The sequence below is a fragment of the Panulirus ornatus genome, chromosome 64, assembly GCF_036320965.1.
Source record: "Panulirus ornatus isolate Po-2019 chromosome 64, ASM3632096v1, whole genome shotgun sequence".
NCBI classification, from domain to species: Eukaryota; Metazoa; Arthropoda; class Malacostraca; order Decapoda; family Palinuridae; genus Panulirus; species Panulirus ornatus.
The window spans coordinates 14,840,352-14,864,562 of record NC_092287.1 but is presented as its reverse complement, the minus strand read 5'-3'; the positions used below and the strand labels follow the sequence as shown (position 1 = coordinate 14,864,562).

Genomic DNA, 24,211 nt, shown 5'->3' with positions numbered 1-24,211 from the left:
ACTCAGTCTCTCCTGGTACTTCCTCACACAAGTCTCCTTCCCAAGCTCACTTACTCTCACCACCCTCTTCACCCCAACATTCACTCTTCTTTTCTGAAAACCCATACAAATCTTCACCTTAGCCTCCACAAGATAATGATCAGACATCCCTCCAGTTGCACCTCTCAGCACATTAACATCCAAAAGTCTCTCTTTCGCGCGCCTTTCAATTAACACGTATTTCAATAACGCTCTCTGGCTATCTCTCCTACTTACGTACGTATACTTATGTATATCTCGCTTTTTAAACCAGGTATTCCCAATCACCAGTCCTTTTTCAGCACATAAATCTACAAGCTCTTCACTATTTCCATTTACAACACTGAACACCTCATGTATATCAATTATTCCATCAAATGCCACATTACTCACCTATGCATTCAAATCACCCATCACTGTAACCCGGTCTCGTTCATCAAAACCACTGACACACTGATTCAGCTGCTCCCAAAACACTTGCCTCTCATGATCTTTCTTTTCATGCCCAGGTGCATATGCACCAATAATCACCCATCTCTCTCCATCAACTTTCAGTTTTACCCATATCAATCGAGAATTTACTTTCTTACATTCTATCACATACTCCCACAACTCCTGTTTCAGGAGTACTGCTACTCCTTCCCTTGCTCTTGTCCTCTCACTAACCCCTGACTTTACTCACAAGACATTCCAAACCACTCTTCCCCTTTACCCTTGAGCTTCGTTTCACTCAGAGCCAAAACATCCAGGTTCCTTTCCCCAAACATACTACCTATCTCTCCTTTTTTCACATCTTGGTTACATCCACACACATTTAGACACCCCAATCTGAGCCTTCGAGGAGGATGAGCACTCCCCGCGTGACTCCTTCTTCTGTTTCCCATTTTAGAAAGTTAAAAAATACAAGGAAGGGAGGATTTCTGGGCCCCCGCTCCCGTCCCCTCTAGTCGCCTTCTAGGACACGCGAGGAATGCGTGGGAAGTATTCTTTCACCCCTATCCCCAGGGATAATATATATATATATATATATATATATATATATATATATATATATATATATATATATATATATATAAATATATATATATATATATATATATATATATATATATATATATATATATATATATATATATATATATATATATATATACATATATATATACATACACATACATACGCACATATACACACACACACACATATACATATATATATATATACATATTAAAAATGTAAGAAACAATTTAGAAAACTGTATATATATATATATATATATATATATATATATATATATATATATATATATATATATATATATATATATATATATATATATATATATATATATATATATATATATATATATATATATATATATATATATATATATCCCCATGGATAGGGGAGAAAGAATACTTCCCAAGCATTCCCCACGTGTCGCAGAAGGCGACTAAAGGGGACGGGAGCGGGGGCCAGAGAACTCTCCCCTCCTTGTATCCTAGTTTTCTAAAAGAGGAAACAGAAGAAGGAGTCACACGAGGAGTGCTCATCCTCCTCGAAGGCTCATATTGGGGTGTCTAAATGTGTGTGGATGTAACCAAGATGAGAAAAAAGGAGAAATATGTAGTATGTTTGAGGAAAGGAGTCTGGATGTTTTGGCTCTGAGTGAAACGAAGCTCAAGGGTAAAGGGGAAGAGTGGTTTGGGAATGTCTTGGGAAGAAAGTCAGGGGTTAGTGAGGGGACAAGAGCAAGGGAAGGAGTAGCACTACTCCTGAATCAGGAGTTGTGGGAGTATGTGATAGAGTGAAAGAAAGTAAATTCTAGATTGATATGGTTAAAACTGAAAGTTGATCGAGAGAGATGGGTGATTAGTGGTGCATATGCACCTGAGCATGAGAAGAAAGATCATGAGAGGCAAGTGTTTTGGGAGGCAGCTGAATGAGTGTGTTAGTGGTTTTGATGCACAAGACCTGGTTATAGTGATGGGTGATTTCAATGCAAAGGTGAGCAATGTGGCAGTTGAGGGAATAATTGCTATACATGGAGTGTTCAGTGTTGTAAATGGAAATGGTGAAGAGCTTGTAGATTTATGTGCTGAAAAAGGACTGGTCATTGGGAATAACTGGTTTAAAAAGCGAGATATACATAAGTGTACGTATGTAAGTAGGAGAGATGGCCAGAGAGCGTTACTGGCTTGCGTTTTAATTGATAGACGCACGAAAGAGAGACTTTTGGATGTTAATGTGCTGAGAGGTGCAACTGGAGGGATGTCTGATCATTATCTTGTGGAGGGGAAGGCTAAGATTTGTGGGGGTTTTCAGAAAAGAAGAGAGAATGTTGGGATGAAGAGAGTGTTGAGAGTAAGTGAACTTGGGAAGGAGACTTGTGTGAGGAAGTACCAAGAGAGACTGAGTAGAGAATGGAAAAAGGTGAGAACAAAGGAGTTAAGGGGAGTGGGTGAGGAATGGGATGTATTTAGGGAAGCAGTGATGGCTTGCGCAAAAGATACTTGTGGCATGAGAAGAGTGGGAGGATGGTCAATTGGAAAAATGTAGTGAGTGGTGGGATGAAGAAGTAGGATTTTTAGTGAAAGAGAAGAGAGAGGCATTTTGACGATTTTTTCAGGGAAAAAATGCAAATGAGTAGGAGATGTATAAAAGAAAGTGGCAGGAGGTGAAGAGAAAGGTGCAAGAGGTGAAAAAAAAAGGGCAAATGAGAGTTGGTTAGAGAGAGTATCATCAAATTTCAGGGAGAATAAAAAGATGTTTTGGAAGGAAGTAAATAAACTGCGTAAGACAAGGGAGGAAATGGGAACTTCAGTGAAGGCGATAACAAGTAGGGGTGATGTGAGAAGGAGACGGAGTGAGTATTTTTAAGGTTTGTTGAATGTGTTTGATGTTAGAGTGGCAGATATAGGATGTTTTGGTCGAGATGGTGTGCAAAGTGAGAGGGTTAGGAAAAATGATTTGGTAAATAGAGAAGAGGTAGTAAAAGCTTTACGGAAGATGAAAGCCGGCAAGGCAGCAGATTTGGATGGTATTGCAGTGGAATTTATTAAAAAAGGGGGTGACTGTATTGTTGACTGGTTGGTAAGGTTATTTAATGTATGTATGATTCGTGGTGAGGTGCCTGAGGATTGGCGGAATGCGTGCATAGTGCCATTGTACAAAGGCAAAGGGGATAAGAGTGAGTGCTCAAATTACAGAGGTATAAGTTTGTTGAGTATTCCTGGTAAATTATATGGGAGGGTATTGACTGAGAGGGTGAAGGCATGTACAGAGCATCAGATTGGGGAAGAGCAGTGTGGTTTCAGAAGTGGTAGAGGATGTGTGGATCAGGTGTTTGCTTTGAAGAATGTATGTGAGAAATACTTAGAAAAACAAATGGATCTGTATGTAGCATTTATGGATCTGGAGAAGGCATATGATAGAGTTGATAGAGATGCTCTGTGGAAGGTTTTAAGAATATATGGTGTGGGAGGCAAGTTGTTAGAAGCAGTGAAAAGTTTTTATCGAGGATGTAAGGCATGTGTACGTGTAGGAAGAGAGGAAAGTGATTGGTTCTCAGTGAATGTAGGTTTTCGGCAGGGGTGTGTGATGTCTCCATGGTTGTTTAATTTGTTTATGGATGGGGTTGTTAGGGAGGTGAATGCAAGAGTTTTGGAAAGAGGGGCAAGTATGAAGTCTGTTGTGGATGAGAGAGCTAGGGAAGTGAGTCAGTTGTTGTTCGCTGATGATACAGCGCTGGTGGCTGATTCATGTAAGAAACTGCAGAAGCTGGTGACTGAGTTTGGTAAAGTGTGTGAAAGAAGAAAGTTAAGAGTAAATGTGAATAAGAGCAAGGTTATTAGGTACAGTAGGGTTGAGGGTCAAGTCAATTGGGAGGTAAGTTTGAATGGAGAAAAACTGGAGGAAGTAAAGTGTTTTAGATATCTGGGAGTGGATCTGGCAGCGGATGGAACCATGGAAGCGGAAGTGGATCATAGGGTGGGGGAGGGGGCGAAAATTCTGGGAGCCTTGAAGAATGTGTGGAAGTCGAGAACATTATCTCGGAAAGCAAAAATGGGTATGTTTGAAGGAATAGTGGTTCCAACAATGTTGTATGGTTGCGAGGCGTGGGCTATGGATAGAGTTGTGCGCAGGAGGATGGATGTGCTGGAAATGAGATGTTTGAGGACAATGTGTGGTGTGAGGTGGTTTGATCGAGTAAGTAACGTAAGGGTAAGAGAGATGTGTGGAAATAAAAAGAGCGTGGTTGAGAGAGCAGAAGAGGGTGTTTTGAAATGGTTTGGTCACATGGAGAGAATGAGTGAGGAAAGATTGACCAAGAGGATATATATGTCGGAGGTGGAGGGAACGAGAAGTGGGAGACCAAATTGGAGGTGGAAAGATGGAGTGAAAAAGATTTTTTGTGATCGGGGCCTGAACATGCAGGAGGGTGAAATGAGGGCAAGGAATAGAGTGAATTGGATCGATGTGGTATACCGGGGTTGACGTGCTGTCAGTGGATTGAATCAGGGCATGTGAAGCGTCTGGGGTAAACCATGGAAAGCTGTGTAGGTATGTATATTTGCGTGTGTGGACGTATGTATATACATGTGTATGGCGGTGTGTTGGGCCATTTCTTTCGTCTGTTTCCTTGCGCTAACTCGCAAACGCGGGAGACAGCCATAAAGCAAAAAAAAAAAAAAAAAAAAAAAAAAAAATATATATATATATATATATATATATATATATATATATATATATATATATATATATCTTATTATTTATAATACTTTGTCGCTACGCTACGCAGGAATATATATATATATATATATATATATATATATATATATATATATATATATATATATATATATATATATATATATATATATATATATATATATATATATATATATATATATATATATATATATTTCTGCGTAGTGAGATAATGCTAAGAACAGATGACGAATGGCCTCATTTGTTCACATTCACTCTCTAATTCTAATGTATAATGTACAGATGCCAGAAGACCCTATTAACAGGCAATCTCAACAGACTTTTCCGTGCTGTAATTCCCCTTGATTGCTGCATATGTCCTGTTTCAGCCCAATGACAGCACGTCGACCCCTGCGTACCGCATCGCTCTAATTCACTCTTTCCTGTGCCTGCTTCGCACTCTCCTGCATGTTCAGTCTCTGATCATTTAATGTATCGTTTACTCTATCTTTCAAGCTCCTCCACTTTTTCTCCTTTCTCGTTCCCTCCAATATATGTACCCTCTTAGTAAGTCTCGCTTTACATATTCCCTCCAATGTCCAAACCATTTCAGCACACCCTTCAGGTCGCACATACATGCTCTTCCTACCACATATCTCTCTTACTATGTCGTTTCTCATTCGATCAACCCTCCTCAAACAACATACATTTTGATCTAGGTCCCATGTCTCGTATCTATATGCAGCACAATCGACACTCCTGTACTATCAAACATATTCATCTTTACCCTCACAGACGGAATCCTCTCTTTCCACACACATTTCAATGCACCTACGGCCTTAGCGTCCTCACCCACCCTGACTTCGGTTTGCATTGGTTCGCTCCGCTACCAAATTCTCACAGGTATCTAAAACAACCCACTTCCTCCAGTTTCTCTCCGGTCAAACTCAAATTCCAATCTCTCTCTCTCTCTCTCTCTCTCTCTCTCTCTCTCTCTCTCTCTCTCTCTCTCTCTCTCTCTCTCTCTCTCTCTCTCTCTCTCTCTCTCTCTCTCTCTCTCTCTCTCTCTCTCTCTCTCTCTCTCTCTCTCTCTCTCTCTCTCTCTCTCTCTCTCTCTCTCTCTCTCTCTCTCTCTTTCTCTCTCTCTCTCTCTCTCTCTCTCTCTCTCTCTCTCTCTCTCTCTCTCTCTCTCTCTCTCTCTCTCTCTCTCTCTCTCTCTCTCTCTCTCTCTCTCTCTACTGTTAAACTTCAAACTTTCTCCTTTCACACACTCTGCCACACTCAGAAACCAGCTTCTGCAGTTTTTGCCGCCATAGCCGTGTCACCAGCAAACAGCAACTGACTCACCTCTCAGGGCTCCCAACCTGTAACAGACTGTAAACTTGCCCCTCTCTCCAGGACTCGCACTCACCTCCTTCACCGCTCCTTTCATAAACGATGTAAACATACTGACATCACAAACCACTGCCGCAGACCAACCTTCACATGGATCCACTCATCTTCCTCTCTACACACGCTTTACTCTCTTGATGAAACTCCTCACTGCTATTAGTAGTCTACCTGCTACAGTCGGAAGACTAGTGAGGCTCCTGTCCTTGAGGCTATGGTCTCCAGACAAGAAGATTAAGAAGGCTCCACTCCTTGAGGCTAGAGTCTCCAGCCAAGGAGATTGATAAGGATCCAGCCCTTAAGGTTATGGTCTCCAGTCAAGGGAATTAATAAGGCTCCACTCCTTGAGGTTAGAGGCTCCAATCAAGGAGATTGATAAGGCTCCATTCTCTAGGATTAGTGAAGCACCAGTCATCAAGGCTAAAGCTGGGGAGACTGATTCAGCTCCAGTCTCTATGACTAGTAGGTCCAGCCCGAGAGGTTTACTCCAAGTCTGTCTGCAACAATATGCACTTTGCGATGAAAATCCTTTGAAAAAGGAATACATTAGTGATAGGTGAGGCTCCTGGCCGTGAAACTTAGCGAGGCTCCAGTCATCGAAGCTTATCCGAAGTCTCTCAATGCAAGTCGTTCCGTAGTGCTGAAAAATCTAACTATTGACCTCACAGGGTTAAGCAGTAAACACTAATGGCAGTCAGAAACCACATGTTTTATCACCACTAAAGATAAAACAATGACTTTTCTGTAACCGGAAGGTAATCGTTAGAATTATAATGATGACATTATTTCATCAAATTTAGCATACAGAAACCTATAAAAGATTTATCATATTCTGGGCTATCTGTCACGCAGGAGGGCCAGCAAAGTATATTTGGGGATTTAACATAATGGAGGTTCCCTTGTCACATACCCTAACCGATTCTGCTTGTTCCCAGAAATGACTAGGGATCCTTAAAGTCCCCAGCTCCTAGTTACATTCGGGGTAGTCAACACTGGGGATAGTTTTTCCGCAACTTTCTTGGTTTTTCAAGGGTCACATGCAGAGCTTAATAGCAGGGTTAGTACTCACTCGAGTCGTACTTAATGGAGAGGGTGTTGAGGACGTGGGCGGGGTTGGAAGGGGCCAGGGTGAAGTTAAAGGGCGGGCCGTGAGCCAGGGCCCACACGTCGTCGTCGGTAGCTGTGAGGAGGCCCAGGAGGGAGGCAGGAGTGCCTTCGGTCACGTGTAAGAGGGTGGGAGGCAGGAGGCGCGGGGGGCAGTCGTTGACATCCGTCACGGTGATGGTGAGGGTGGCTGTGGACGAAAGGGAGGAGGGGCGGCCACCCTCGTCCACCGCCACCACCCTGGCCACACCCTCCTCCCCGCCGGGAGCCTCACGGTCAAGGGCGCGCCACAGCCTCACGCCCCCGATACCGTCCACGCTTAGGGCTCCCCATCCGCCCTCCACACGGTACTCCACTCCCTGCTGCTTCATCTGTGAGAGACACAAACAAGTTAACTAGAGTGTGTGTTTATCGGCCTGAGTGTGTGTGTGTGTGTGTGTGTGTGTGTGTGTGTGTGTGCAAGAATTTGTCATATGTGTTTTTGGAGACCTGCTATGTCTTTCGGGTTGTCTGACCTTGGTCTTCATAAGATTCTGTAAATGACCTACATGCCTGTTAGCCTTTTCTCGTTTCTGGAAAACGACTATGGCGTAACAAACTTGGAGGATTCACAGCCACTGAATTTTCAGTGCTTTACCATTAACTATAAGGAAGTTAGGTTGTAAATTAATCATGTTATTTAGCTGACATAGAGAAATTTGAATCACATGAATGTACATATTTTCTTTCATGAAATATGGTACTTATGATTTATTCCCTAAACTATTATCAAGAGGCTGATCCCTGACGATTGGTTTTTGAGAGTCCATAAAAGCTCCAGATACCTGTTTATCGACGAATCCCAAAATGGGAGGATGAAAAGCTAGGTTGGCCGTGATCCGAGTGCCCTCCCTGTCTGGGACTTAAACTTGGGCCCCTCGGGTTGATGGGTTACAACGCTAACCATTGTATCATATTGGAGTGAGTATTTACGTATTTGTACGGTACGGAGAGAAAGTTCTATACTCGTTTGGCCCTAAATCGTATTTGAACAGTGTGGGGAGGGAGTTCTGTCTCGTTTGGCTCTAAATATTGAGCTTTTTTTACCAACGTACAACTTCTTCAAAACTTCTGTATGCTGTCCGCAGTTACACTGTCTTTGCTGAACTTATTTCATTCAAATAATGATGTTACTATAAATGTGCTTCTTTACATTTTTTCTAATGAATTTCTTGCTTACTTTCATTCTATGACCACAGATTGTCCTGTTTATGCATCATTCAAGAAACAGCTCAGTGTTGACATCACCAAACTGGTTTAAAAAGTTTAGGGTTGTGATCAGGTCATTACTTACCCTTCTGTTTCCTATGGTGGACAGATTTATGGCTTGTAACTCCCTTAATTCTGATATCATCTTTGATGCCTTCCTTTGCACTTTCTCTATTATATCTCTGTGTTTCTTTAAGTGCGGTGACCAAGGTTGAAAGATTTTTTTTTTTTAGTTTTGCGACACATTTGATGATTTTTTTTTTTTTCATCTACGTACTTGAATATATTTCAAATATTTTTCAGTAGGCGGACTGTCTTCCTTATAACTCTCGCAGGGTGAGGCGTTGGTGACAGGTTACGTTCAATGTCGACTCTCAGTTCCCTTCTATATACAGATTCCAACAGCTTTATCCCGTGCCAGATAATATTAGCACCGAGGTCTTCTTTCACTGTGCCCCATCATCATTACTTTGCATTTAATCTGGTTGAATTTCATCAAACTTTATCTCAGACCAAATTTGAAACTTGTTTAGATCATCTTGAAAATTGATGCGATCCTCATCATCATTTACTTTCCTTACGCTCCGGGCACGTCATCCGTAAGCATATTCACACGAAAGTCCAGCCTTCCTAGCGAGACACTGAAACAGATCAAGAAGAATTTTGGTCCCAAGACCGAGCCTTGCACTAACCGCCTGCAACACTCGTCCTTTGCCTCCTTTCACTAAGGTAATTCTCTATCCCTTGCAGGAACCTCTCCCTTATTCTTCCCTAAAATTCCATCATCTTTGCCAATCTCCTATGCGGTACAGTGTCAAAGGATGTCTTAAGTCCAGTTAATCACAGTTTAAGGAATTATTCTCTTTTGCCTATAACAGTTCTCACTGTCGTTTAGGTAGTTTCTCATTTGCAGGATGGAAGGCACCATTATGGAAAGCTAGGAGTGGAAAGTGCCAAGATAAAGGCAAGCATTAGGAGAGTTAGGAGGGAAACATCAGGAAAATCTAGGAAGGAAAGCATAACGGTAGAGGGAAACACTTAGGAGAGGAAGGATGGGAAGCATAAAAAGTTTAGATGGAAGACACCATTTTCGAGTGCAAGGAAGGAAAGCATCAAGATGGAGGAAATCACTACGATGGATGTCAGAGAAATGAGCACCGAGACAGAGGGCACCTTTGGGAAGGACACCAAGGAGAACGACAGGTCAGGCAGCAAAGTCAGGGAGGAAAGAACTCCCCAAGAGCTATCAGGAGGGAATACAACAGGAACTTTCCATTTCGTGCAATATTTCCATCATCTCCACCACTGCCAGATCAGGCTCTATTATCTCCAGCACTGCCAGATCAGGCTCTATTATCTCCAGCACTGCCAGATCAGGCTCTATTATGTCTGCAGTATCAAGGATGTACGTGAACTAGTACTGAAGAGGTCACCATGATGTTTGTATAACGATGGGTAATACCATTATGTAGGGCATCGTAACGACTGACACTACATAAGGTCTCCATCTAAGAGGTCGGTAAACATGGTGAAGGATTACAGAGGTTTACTGGAAAATGAGTCATCATAAAGTAGTCGAACTGGAAACAAAGACATTACCATCAAATCCCGATGAAGCAGAGGGCCACTCACCATGTCTGGGTCGGTGGCTGGGAGGGCAGCTAGGAGGGTGCCTGGGGCGGTGTCTTCCCTGACGGTAATGTGGACGTGCGGGCGGCGGAACTGAGGAGGGTTATCGTTCAGGTCTCGCAGCCGCACCTCCACCCACGCCGTGTCCGTGTGCCGCGCGTCGCTCCACCCGCCGCGGCCCTGGGGAAAGTAAGATAGTCATTCAGACAGGTTGGTTATGGCCAGACGCCATGGAGAGCGGACGTGCCATACCTCCACTCCAATCCTGCTCACAGTGCCAATGGAAACGCCTTACAGCCTCATCTTACCTGCTCTAGTCCAAGACCCTTTCACTATCTTATGTAATTTTGCATTAGGACCTTCTACTGTGTTGTGCGCAGCCCCGCGGGTTGAAGAACTTGCTACAGAGAGAGCACTCTAGTCCCGGCCCTATTTCCTGACGGCGTAGATCCGTCCCAACAGACCCTATGCCTACGCTAGAGACATTTCACGGCACAATATGGGCATCAGGAATATCACGAAGGCAACGTCTATCAAGGTTTTCTGACAAAGAAGACCGCACTAATACATTTCTATTTGGAAGAAACAACTTAGGGTTTGACAGCAGCGTGAGCTTTGGCTGGCAAGGTACATTATTTACAGTAGATCCAACAAACGTTCTGTTCCTCTAGAACACGTTTATATAGACATACGGCGTATATAACCTTAGGCCAAAATCACGGATCATTCCAAAGTTCATTGTTATATAAAATCCAACTGTTCACACCTGAAATGACCACCGAGGTCTGTTTAGGTGCTGAGGGTATGTAAGTTGTACATAGAAAATCAAAGTGAAATCCCAAAGCACCTACCTTCCAAAGCTCTCCAAACTCCGAGGTAGTCAAATCTGCCTCGCGCCTTACTACATATAGAAACTGATTTAACCTTTCTATTGGCACTCGTCGTGACAGACTGAACAAGGGAGCAACAATTCATCGCCGGACCACAAAACCTAAACCTTAACTCACCTGGATCAATCTACAGCAACTACACGAGACGATCCTAGGCCGTTCCCTGATCTACTGCTCATCCCACAGAATGCTTAACCTTCCCTTAACCCCTCAAGCTGACACTCCTGTGTCCTGGAAACTAAATAATCCCCGGAATACCTGCAGTCGACGGATGACAAGTCTGCTAAGGAAAGACACATGAAATGACGTAGTCATCAGTGATCATCCGAAACCCCAGCCATAATCCTTTCAGATGACAAAACTTACTTCAACATCCACGTCAAACGAGGCAAGTTATTGCAGTTAACCTTGCTCTTATTCACATTTACTCTCAACTTTCTTCTTTCACACGCTTTACCAAACTCAGCCACCAGCTTCTGCAGTTTCTCACATGAATCAGCCACCAGCGCTGTATCATCAGCGAACAACAACTGACTCACTTCACAAGCTCTCTCATCCATAACAGACTGCATACTTGTCCCTCTTTCCAAAACTCTTGCATTCACCTCCCTAACAACCCCATCCATAAACAGATTAAACAACCATGGAGACATCACACACCCCTGCCGCAAACCTACCACCATATCAACCGCACTAATTCTTGGACCTGGAACACGGCGGCTCTTAAGATACAAAAACTGTGAGCAGTTAAAAACAAATAAACAAAAAAAATGACTGTAATCCTCATTACAGATCAGGAAGAAAACTGAAAAGATGAATAGGGCACTGTTCTCCTTAGACACAAGGATGCCCCGGGTAACTATGATGCGAGAGCCAGGAATGCCAGTTACTGACCAAGAGAACCATCGAACAGTTTTCCTTTTGGATGAGCTGTAAATTAAGGTGGTACTTAAGAAAAAATGACTTCTACAACCACTGGCATCCGGAAGGATATATACATATCCTCTGAAATCTCGATCCCTACTGAAAAAAAAAAGATTAGCAATTACCAGAGGCCAAGTATAAAGTGCGCAGTTATGAAACGGTTTATAAGCAACAATGTGTAGACAAGCAGTCTCCAGTACACATCATTACAACTAACACGACAAAAATTGCCCATAGAATGCTGTATAACCCCCTAAGCCAACTTACTGTTGCAATAACCTTAAAGTCAGCAACATCACCGGAATTTCTACTTAATAAGATGGGTTCCACAAGGTAACGTCACGTCACCAGCACTACTTACAACGTACACAGCAAAACTCCTCCTCATTTTGGAAGATGCCACACAGCCGGTAGCCTCCAGTAGCACACTCCCTGAACATACTTAGCAAAAAATAGAGAAGTTCGCACTCAACAGCTATGCAAGAAAAATTAAAACAAACTTAAAGCAGTTTACGATTGTGGTGCTAATGATAGTGCAAACCAAACGAAACTGGACATTGAGGACCTCAGCAGCAGCACAAACATGAAACACATATGGTTCCCGCGGAGCCTTAAAGCTCTGAAATATGCACCATCCACTAATTAACATACGTGCATAATGTACAGCGCTTAACCTAGCTTAACTACGACTTCCTACCCATACACAGCATCACTAGAAACACACACACACACACACACACACACACACACACACACACACACACACACAAACACACACACACACACACCTTTGGTATGCTGAGGGTATACAGATAAGGCAGCAAAAATATGTACTTGACAAACTACACAAACACTTTAGCAAACTTCCATTACACTACACTCAGAATTGTAATTTTTTTCTCCGCTTCATCAACCCTATTCTTCGTAAGACCCCGATTTTTGTTCTTTTTCTAAAAGAAAACAAAAGAGGTGGAGAAAACAAAGGTGATGGTGATAAATGGAAATTAGATGGAGGGAAAAGGAGGTGAGAGATAACGGTCGTGAGGGGCAGGTTAAGTGCTTGGGTAGGAGGGTCGGGCGGTTGGAAAGTCTAACTTGTGGTATATTGTGTCAGCAGATAAGGTGAGGAAGGAAGGCTTGCGATGGCGCGATAGGTAACGAGAGGAAGGAAGGATTGTGTTGGTTGAGCGATAATGGGGATCGCATTATGTTTGGAAGGAGTGGAGACGGGAGACGCTATGGGGAGATGAGGGAGAAGATGGGAAAGTTAATGTGTAGGGCGTGTCATGTATAGAAGGAAGAAGACGCGCTATGTATAGATTGGTGAAAAGGATGTATGTATTATTTACAGGTTAGGGCAGGCCAGTGGAGGACAAAATATACATGTTGGGGGTTGTGGAGGGGATTACATTAACTGAGGTGGGTGAGGGGGAAGAAATTATACACCAGATGGCGAAGGGAAGTAGAACTTGTTGTGTCCAAGTGGGGGAGGGACACATTTGGGAGGCCATGCTATTTCTAGATGGGAGGGGACACATTTGGGAGGCCATGTTATTTCTAGATGGAGAGGGAACACATTTGGGAGGCCATGCAATTTCTAGATGGAGAGGGGACACATTTGGGAAACCACATTATTTCTTAGATGGAAAGGAAACACATTTGGGATGCCATGTTAGTTCTAGGTGGAGAGGAGTGCTTGGGAATTACAGGCTACAGATTGAAACGTTGAGGGGAGGGGGTAGGGTTGGTATTATGTTCAGGTAAGAAAGAGGCGTTATGGTGAGCCAAGTTATGTGCAACCCGGGAAAGGGACGTGGGGAAAATGCTGAGCAATTACGAGAACGAAGGTTATGCTCAGGTGGAACTGGTGACTAAAGGCCAGGATGTGATGTTGGGCTACCTGGAGGCCACCTTGTAGTCACTGGTGAGCCGTTGGAGGCACTAGCGATGCACTTGTAGGTACTGATGAGCCAGCTAGAGTTGATAATAGGCTACCTTGTAGGCACTCCTGGGAGGAGACAGCCGGAGGGGCCTGTTTGTATCAGGATATTATACAAGGACCTGGGGATAGGAGGTCACAAGCCTTACGCTAGGTCGCTGCCTCTTGTACAATACCCTCACTCTCCTTCTTCATCTTCATCTCCCGCGTCTCTGTTTCTCCTTCACTATATATCTCCTTTTCTTCTATCTCCTTCTTCCCCTGTCACCTTATTCCTCCTCCCATTCCCTTCACCCTTTTTCTCCCTCTTCTTCCTTTTCATCTCAGTCTTCTTCCATATCTTTTCTCAAAGCTTTCCTCCGATCGTGTACTCCCCAATTCCTATTTCAACCCTTCCTTTCCCCGTTGCACCCCCTTCCCTTACCACCATACACCTTTCCTTCCCTTGATTCATCCCTCCTCCCCTCCACATTTATCCTTCTGCAGGGAAATCGAGACACTAGTTATCAAGTGTTGTGTGTAAGATGGAGAGACCGTATGCTTGTGGACTGAAAGCAGAGAGCAAGATGAGGCACAAAGAAAAGGAAAGTTACCTGGGCCAAAAGAATGCATCTAGACAGCTACTGAAGTGATGGCCCAATGTGCAGCCATCATTAACCCTCCCGATACCCTAGCAGGTAGTATCGGTAAAGGAGGAGGAGGAGGGGCAGACTTAGAGGGAGGTGGAAGGATGGAGTGAAGGAGGCTTTGAGATATCGAGGCCTGAACTTGAGGGATTGTAAGAGGCGCGCATGGAATACTGTGAAATGGAGTGGTGTGGTATACTGGCGGCGACGCGTTGAGTGGATTGATCTAGGGCATATAAAAGGTCTGCCGAAAGCCACGGAAAGGTGTGTCGGTCTCGGCTGTGGATTGGGGGTTCTGGTGAGAATGTATGTGTGCAAATGAAGCCCTTTTTTGTCTGTTCCTGACTCTACATAGCCACGCGAAAGACTGTGTTGGTGTGTATTGAGGGTGTATTGAAATGGTTTGGCTACATGGAGAGAATGAATGAGGAAAGATTGACAAGAGCATATATATGTGTCAGAGACGGAGGGAACAAGAAGTGGGAGAACAAATTGAAGGTGAAAAGATGTAGTGAAAAAGATCTTGAGCGATCGGGGCCTAAACATACAGGTGGGCGTAAGGCGTGCAAGGAAAAGAGAGAATTGGAACGATGTGGCATACCGGGGTTGACGGGCTGTCATTGGATTGATAAAGGGCATTTGAAGCGACTGGGGTAAACCATGGAAAGTTTTATTGGACTTGGATGTGGAAAAAGACCTGTGGTTTTGGTGTATTACACATGACAGATAGAGAATGAATGTGAACGAATGTGGCCTTTGTTGTCTTTTCCTGGCGCTACCTTGCGCGCGCGCGTGGGGGGGGGGGGGGGGGTGCCGTTTTCAAGTGTGGCGGGGTGGCGACACCATAACCACAGCTCCCTTTCCACATCCAGGCCCCACAGAACTTTCCATGTTTTATCCCTGACAATTCACACGCTCTGGTTCAATCCATTGACAGCACGTCGACCCTGGTATCCCACATCGTTCAAATTCACTCTATTCCTTGCACGCCTTTCACCCTCCTGCATGTTCAGGCCCCGATCACTCAAAATATTTTTCACTCCATCTTTCCACCTCCAATTGGGTCTCCCACTACTCCTCGTTCCCTCCACCTCTGACACATATGCACTTTGTCAATCTTTACTCATTCTTTCCATGTGACCAAACTATTTCAAAACACCCTCTTCTGCTCTCTCAACCACACTCTTTTTATTACCACACATCTCTCTTACCCTATTATTACTTATTCGATCAAACCACCCCACACCACATATTGTCCTCAAACATCTCATTCCCAGCACATCCACCCTCCTCCGCACAACTCTATCTATAGCCTACGCCTCACAACCATATATCATTGTTGGAACAACTATTCCTTCAAACATATCCATTCTTCCTTTCCAAGATAACGTTCTCGACTTCCACACATTCTTCAACGCGCTCAGAACTTTCGCCACCTCCCCCACCCCATGATTCACTTTCACTTCCATAATTCCATCCGCTGGCAATTCCACTCCCAGAAATCTAAAGCACTTCACTTCCTCCAGTTTTTCACCAGTCAAACTTACCTCCCAATTGACTTGTTCCTCAAATCTATTGCACCTAATAACATTGCTCTTATTCACATTTATTCTCAGCTTTCTTCTTTCACACTCTTTACCAGACTCAATCACCAGCTTTTGCAGTTTCTCATCCGAATCAGCCACCAGCGCTGCATCATTAGCGAACAACTGACCCATTTTCCAAGCTCTCTCATCCACAACAGATTGCATACTTCCCCTCTTTCCAAAACTCTTGCATTCACCTCCCTAACAAGCCCATCCATAAACAAATTAAACAACCATGGAGAAATCACGCACCCCTGCCTCAAACTAACATTCACTGAGAACCAATCGCTTTCCTCTCTTCCTACACGTACACATGACTTACATCCACGATAAAAACTTTTCATTGCTTTTAACAACTTGCCTCCCACCCCATATATTCTTAATACCTTCCACAGAGAATCTCTATCAACTCTATCATATGCCTTCTCCGCATCCATAAATGCTACATACAAATCCATTTGCTTTTCTAAGTATTTCTCAGATACATTCTTCAAAGCAAACACCTGATCCACACATCCTCTACCACTTCTGAAACCACACTGCTCTTCCCCAGTCTGATACTCTGTACATGCCTTCACCATCTCAATCAATACCCTCCCATATGATTTCCCAGGAATGCTCAACAAACTTATACCTCTGGAATTTGAGCAATCACTTTTATCCCCTTTGATTTTTTACAAAGGCACTATATATGCATTTCGCCAATCCTCAGGCTCCTCACCATGAGTCATACATATTCTAGATAACCTTACCAACCAATCAACATCACAGTAACCCCCTTTTTTGATAAATTCCACTGCAATACCATCCAAACCCGCTGCCTTTCCGGTTTTCATCTTCCGCAAAGCCTTTACTGCCTCTTTTATGTTAATATACTCTCTAACCGTCTCACTTTGCACACCACCTCGACCAAAACACCCTATATCTACCAATCTATCATCAAACACATTCAACAATCCTTCAAAATACTCACTCCATCTCCTTCTCACATCACCACTACTTGTTATCACCTCCCCACTTTGCCCCTTTCACTGAAGTTCCCATTTGTTCCCTTGTCTTACGCACTAATAATTATTTACCTCCTTCCAAAACATCTTTTTATTCTCCCTAAAATCTAATTATACTCTCTCACCCCAACTCTCATTTGCCCTCTTTTTCAATTCTTGCACCTTTCTCTTCACCTCCTGCCTCTTTCTTTTATACATCTTCCAGTCATTTGCATTATTTCCCTGCAAAAATCGTCCAAATGCCTCTCTCTTCTCTTACACTAATAATCTTCTTCTCATCCCACCACTCACTACCCTTTCTAATCTGCCCACCTCACACACTTCTTATGCCACAAGCATCTTTTGCGCAAGCCATCACTGCTTCCCTAAATACATCCCATTCCTCCCCACTCCCCTTGCGTCCTTTGATCTCACCTTTTTCCATTCTGTACTCGGTCTCTCCCGGTACTTCCTCACACAAGTCTCCTTCCCAAGCTCACATACTCTCACCACTCTCTCCACCCAAACTTTCTCTCTTTTTTTCTTTAAAGTATTCTTTCTCCCCGCTTGTCATACAAGGCGACTAAAGGGGATGGGAGCGGGAGGCTAGAAACCCTCCCCTCCTTGTATTATAGTTTTCTAAAAGGGGAAACGGAAGAAGTCACGAGGGGAGTACTGATCCTCTTCGAAGGCTCAGACTGGGGTGTCTAAATGTATGTGGATGTAACCAAGATGAGAAAAAAGGAGATAGGTAGTATGTTTGAAGAACGGAACCTGGATGTTTTGGCTCTGAGTGAAACGAAGGTCAAGGGCAAAGGGGAAGAGTGGTTTGAGAATGTTTTGGGAGTAAAGTCAGAGGTTGGTGAGAGGACAAGAGTAAAGGAAATAGTAGCACTACTCCTGAGGTAGGAGTTGTGGGGTATGTGATAGAGTAAAGAAAGTAAAATCTAGATTGATATGTGTAAGCCTGAAAGTGAATGGAGAGAAATGGGTGATTATTGGTGCCTATGCACCTGAGCATGAGAAGAAAGATCATGAGAGGCGTGTGTTTTGGGAGCAGCTGAGTGGGTGTGTGAGCAGTTTTGATGCACGAGACCGGGTTATAGTGATGTGTGATTTGAATGGAAAGGTGAGTAATGTGGCAGTTCAGACAATTATTGGTGTACATGGGGTGTATAGTGTTGTAAATGGAAATGGTGAAGAGCTTGTAAATTTGTGTGCTGAAAAAGGACTGGTGATTGGGAATACCTGGTTTAAAAAGAGAGATATACATAAGTATACGTATGTAAGTAGGAGAGATGGCCAGAGAGCGTTGTTGCATTACGTGTTAATAGATAAGCGTGTGAATGAGAGACTTTTGGATGTTAATGTACTGAGAGGTGCAACTGGAGGGATGTCTGATCACTATCTTTTAGAAGCGAAGGTGAAGATTTGTAGAGGTTTTCAGAAAAGAAGAGAAATGTTGGGGTGAAGAGAGTGGTGAGAGTAAGTGAGCTTGGGAAGGAGACTTGTCTGAGGAAGTACCAGGAGAGACTGAGTGAAGAATGGATAAAGGTGAGAGAATAGGACGTAGGGGGAGTGGGGGAGGAATGGGGTGTATTTAGGGAAGCAGTGATGGCTTGCGCAAAAAAAGTAGTCTTGATATGAGAAGGAGATGGTGGCAGATATAGTGTTTTGGTCGAGGTGGTGCGCGAAGTGAGAGGGTTAGGGAGAATGGTTTGATAAACAGAGAAGAGCTAGTGAAAGCTTTGCGGAAGATAAAAGCCGGCAAGGCGGTAGGTTTGGATGGTATTGCAGTGGAATTTATTAAAAAAGGGGATGACTGTGTTGTTAACTGGTTGGTGAGGATATTCATTGTAGGTATGGTTCATGGTGAAGTGCCTGTGGATTGGCAGAATGCATGCATAGTATTGATTGAGAGGGTATTGACTGAGAGGGTGAAGGCATGTACAGCGCATCAGATTGAGGAAGAGCAGTGTGGTTTCAGAAGTGGTAGAGGAATGTGTGGATCAGGTGTTTGCTTTAAAGAATGTATGTGAGAAATGCTTAGAAAAGCAGTTGGATTTGTACGTATTTATATATCTAGAGAAGGCATATGATTGAGTTGATAGAGATGCTCTATGGAAGGAATTTTGAGTATATGGTGCAGGAGGCAAGTTGCTTGAGGCAGTGAAAAGATCTTATCGAGGATGTAATGCATGTGTACGAGCAAGAAGAGAGGAAAGTGATTGGTTCCCAGTGAATGTCGGTTTGCGGCTGGTGTTCTTGGTGTCCCCATGGTTGTTTAAATTGTTGATGGATGGGGGTTGTTAGGGAGGTGAATGCAAGAGTTTTAGAAAGAGGGGCAAGTATGCAGTCTGTTGTGGATAAGAAGGCTTGGGAAGTGAGTCAGTTGTTGTTCGCTGATGATACAACGCTGGTGGCTGATTCGGGTGAGAAATTGCACAAGCTGGTGACTGAGTTTGGTAAAGTATGTGAAAGAAGAAAGCTGAGAGTGAATGTTGATAAGAGCAAGGTTATTAGGTACAGTAGGGTTGAGGGAGGAGTCAATTGGGAGGTAAGTTTGAATGGAGAAAAACTGAAAGAAGTGAAGTGTTTTAGATATCTGGGAAGGGATTTGGCAGCGGATGGAAACATTGAAGCGAAAGTGAGTCACAGGGTAGGGAAAGGAGAGTGGGCTATAGATAGGGTCGTGCGGAGGAGTTTAGATATCTGTATTGGAAATGAGATGTTTGAGGACAATATGTGGTGTGAGGTGGTTTGATCGAGCAGGTAATGAAAGGGTAAGAGAGATGTGTGGTAATAAACAGAATGCGGTTGAGAGAGCAGAAGATGGTGTGTTAAAATGGTTCAGTCACATGGAGAAAATGACTGAAGAAAGATTGACAAAGAGGATATATGTGTCAGAGGTGAAGTGAACGAGGAGAAGTGGAAGACCAAATTGTAGGAGGAAGGATGGAGCGAAAAAGATTTTGAGCGATGGGGGCCTGAACATAAAGAAGGGTGAAAGTCGTGCAAGGAATAGAGTGAATTAGAACAATGTGGTATACCGGGATCGACGTGCTGTCAATGGATTGAACCAGGGCATGTGAAGCGTCTGGGTTAAACCATGGAAATTTTTTTGGGACTGGATGTGGAAAGGGAGCTGTGGTTTCGCGCCATTGCCGGGGGGAAAGGGGGGGGGGGTCATTTCATGTGTGGCGGGGTGGCGACAGGAATGAATAAAGGCAGTAAGTATGAATTATGTATATGTATATACATGCATACATATGTGTGTGTATATATATGTATACGTTGAAATGTATAGGTATGTATATATATATATATATATATATATATATATATATATATATATATATATATATATATATATATATATACATATAACATACAAAGCTCCATCAGCCAGGATCGAACCTGGGACCCCTTGTGCAAGAGGCAGGCATGCTAACCGCTAGGCTAAGGGACTGTATAATAGGAAACAACTATTCGAAATACTAAGTACTCGAATACCCTTCGTCTCCCTATGGTGAGCAACGGGGTCTATCGGCTATTTCCGAACAGAACACATAGCCAGCTGATAGCGTTTTACCGAACCTGACTGTACAACGCGGAGTTATATGAATACGAATAAAGTGTATATGAACGCGCACCTTCATAGAACATACAAAGCTCCATCAGCCAGGATCGAACCTGGGACCCCTTGTGCAAGAGGCAGGCATGCTAACCGCTAGGCTAAGGGACTGTATAATAGGAAACAACTATTCGAAATACTAAGTACTCGAATACCCTTCGTCTCACTATGGTGAGCAACGGGGTCTATCGGTTGTTTCCGAACAGAACACATAGCCAGCTGATAGCGTTTTACCGAACCTGACTGTACAACGCGGAGTTATATGAATACGAATAAAGTGTATATGAACGCGCACCTTCATAGAACATAGAAAGCTCCATCAGCCAGGAACGAACCCTGGGACCCCTTGTGCAAGAGGCAGGCATGCTAACCGCTAGGCTAAGGAACTGTATAATAGGAAACAACTATTCGAAATACTAAGTACTCGAATACCCTTCGTCTCACTATGGTGAGCAACGGGGTCTATCGGTTGTTTCCGAACAGAACACATAGCCAGCTGATAGCGTTTTACCGAACCTGACTGTACAACGCGGAGTTATATGAATACGATAAAGTGTATATGAACGCGCACCTTCATAGAACATACAAAGCTCCATCAGCCAGGATCGAACCTGGGACCCCTTGTGCAAGAGGCAGGCATGCTAACCGCTAGGCTAAGGGACTGTATAATAGGAAACAACTATTCGAAATACTAAGTACTCGAATACCCTTCGTCTCACTATGGTGAGCAACGGGGTCTACCGGTTGTTTGCGAACAGAACACATAGCCAGCTGATAGCGTTTTACCGAACCTGACTGTACAACGCGGAGTTATATGAATACGAATAAAGTGTATATGAACGCGCACCTTCATAGAACATACAAAGCTCCATCAGCCAGGATCGAACCTGGGACCCCTTGTGCAAGAGGCAGGCATGCTAACCGCTAGGCTACGGAACTGTATAATAGGAAACAACTATTCGAAATACTAAGTACTCGAATACCCTTCGTCTCACTATGGTGAGCAACGGGGTCTATCGGTTGTTTCCGAACAGAACACATAGCCAGCTGATAGCGTTTTACCGAACCTGACTGTACAACGCGGAGTTATATGAATACGAATAAAGTGTATATGAACGCGCACCTTCATAGAACATACAAAGCTCCATCAGCCAGGATCGAACCTGGGACCCCTTGTGCAAGAGGCAGTCATGCTAACCGCTAGGCTAAGGAACTGTATAATAGGAAACAACTATTCGAAATACTAAGTACTCGAATACCCTTCGTCTCACTATGGTGAGCAACGGGGTCTATCGGTTGTTTCCGAACAGAACACATAGCCAGCTGATAGCGTTTTACCGAACCTGACTGTACAACGCGGAGTTATATGAATACGAATAAAGAGTATATGAACGCGCACCTTCATAGAACATACAAAGCTCCATCAGCCAGGATCGAACCTGGGACCCCTTGTGCAAGAGGCAGGCATGCTAACCGCTAGGCTAAGGGACTGTATAATAGGAATCAACTATTCGAAATACTAAGTACTCGAATACCCTTCGTCTCACTATGGTGAGCAACGGGGTCTATCGGTTGTTTCCGAACAGAACACATAGCCAGCTGATAGCGTTTTACCGAACCTGACTGCACAACGCGGTGTTATATGAATACGAATAAAGTGTATATGAACGCGCACCTTCATAGAACATACAAAGCTCCATCAGCCAGGATCGAACCTGGGACCCCTTGTGCAAGAGGCAGGCATGCTAACCGCTAGGCTAAGGGACTGTATAATAGGAAACAACTATTCGAAATACTAAGTACTCGAATACCCTTCGTCTCACTATGGTGAGCAACGGGGTCTATCGGTTGTTTACGAACAGAACACATAGCCAGCTGATAGCGTTTTACCGAACCTGACTGCACAACGCGGAGTTATATGAATACGAATAAAGTGTATATGAACGCGCACCTTCATAGAACATACAAAGCTCCATCAGCCAGGATCGAACCTGGGACCCCTTGTGCAAGAGGCAGGCATGCTAACCGCTAGGCTAAGGAACTGTATAATAGGAAACAACTATTCGAAATACTAAGTACTCGAATACCCTTCGTCTCACTATGGTGAGCAACGGGGTCTATCGGTTGTTTCCGAACAGAACACATAGCCAGCTGATAGCGTTTTACCGAACCTGACTGTACAACGCGGAGTTATATGAATACGAATAAAGTGTATATGAACGCGCACCTTCATAGAACATACAAAGCTCCATCAGCCAGGATCGAACCTGGGACCCCTTGTGCAAGAGGCAGGCATGCTAACCGCTAGGCTAAGGGACTGTATAATAGGAATCAACTATTCGAAATACTAAGTACTCGAATACCCTTCGTCTCACTATGGTGAGCAACGGGGTCTATCGGTTGTTTCCGAACAGAACACATAGCCAGCTGATAGCGTTTTACCGAACCTGACTGCACAACGCGGTGTTATATGAATACGAATAAAGTGTATATGAACGCGCACCTTCATAGAACATACAAAGCTCCATCAGCCAGGATCGAACCTGGGACCCCTTGTGCAAGAGGCAGTCATGCTAACCGCTAGGCTAAGGGACTGTATAATAGGAAACAACTATTCGAAATACTAAGTACTCGAATACCCTTCGTCTCACTATGGTGAGCAACGGGGTCTATCGGTTGTTTACGCACAGAACACATAGCCAGCTGATAGCGTTTTACCGAACCTGACTGTACAACGCGGAGTTATATGAATACGAATAAAGTGTATATGAACGCGCACCTTCATAGAACATACAAAGCTCCATCAGCCAGGATCGAACCTGGGACCCCTTGTGCAAGAGGCAGGCATGCTAACCGCTAGGCTAAGGAACTGTATAATAGGAAACAACTATTCGAAATACTAAGTACTCGAATACCCTTCGTCTCACTATGGTGAGCAACGGGGTCTATCGGTTGTTTCCGAACAGAACACATAGCCAGCTGATAGCGTTTTACCGAACCTGACTGTACAACGCGGAGTTATATGAATACGAATAAAGTGTATATGAACGCGCACCTTCATAGAACATACAAAGCTCCATCAGCCAGGATCGAACCTGGGACCCCTTGTGCAAGAGGCAGGCATGCTAACCGCTAGGCTAAGGAACTGTATAATAGGAAACAACTATTCGAAATACTAAGTACTCGAATACCCTTCGTCTCACTATGGTGAGCAACGGGGTCTATCGGTTGTTTCCGAACAGAACACATAGCCAGCTGATAGCGTTTTACCGAACCTGACTGTACAACGCGGAGTTATATGAATACGAATAAAGTGTATATGAACGCGCACCTTCATAGAACATACAAAGCTCCATCAGCCAGGATCGAACCTGGGACCCCTTGTGCAAGATGCAGGCATGCTAACCGCTAGGCTAAGGGACTGTATATTAGGAATCAACTATTCGAAATACTAAGTACTCGAATACCCTTCGTCTCACTATGGTGAGCAACGGGGTCTATCGGTTGTTTCCGAACAGAACACATAGC

General features: G+C 43.8%; 1 protein-coding gene across 1 annotated transcript in view; it reads right to left on the bottom strand.

Annotated features, from left to right (window-relative positions):
- Nucleotides 1-24,211, bottom strand: part of LOC139746244 (uncharacterized) — a 1,225,703-nt gene that overhangs the window by 89,606 nt on the left and 1,111,886 nt on the right. Inside the window, exons 10-11 of the mRNA XM_071657250.1 lie at nt 10,102-10,278; nt 7,187-7,592 (exon numbers count right to left, since the gene is read on the bottom strand). Of these exons, the coding sequence (XP_071513351.1) occupies nt 7,187-7,592; nt 10,102-10,278 (583 nt within the window). The remainder of the gene's footprint in view (nt 1-7,186; nt 7,593-10,101; nt 10,279-24,211) is intronic.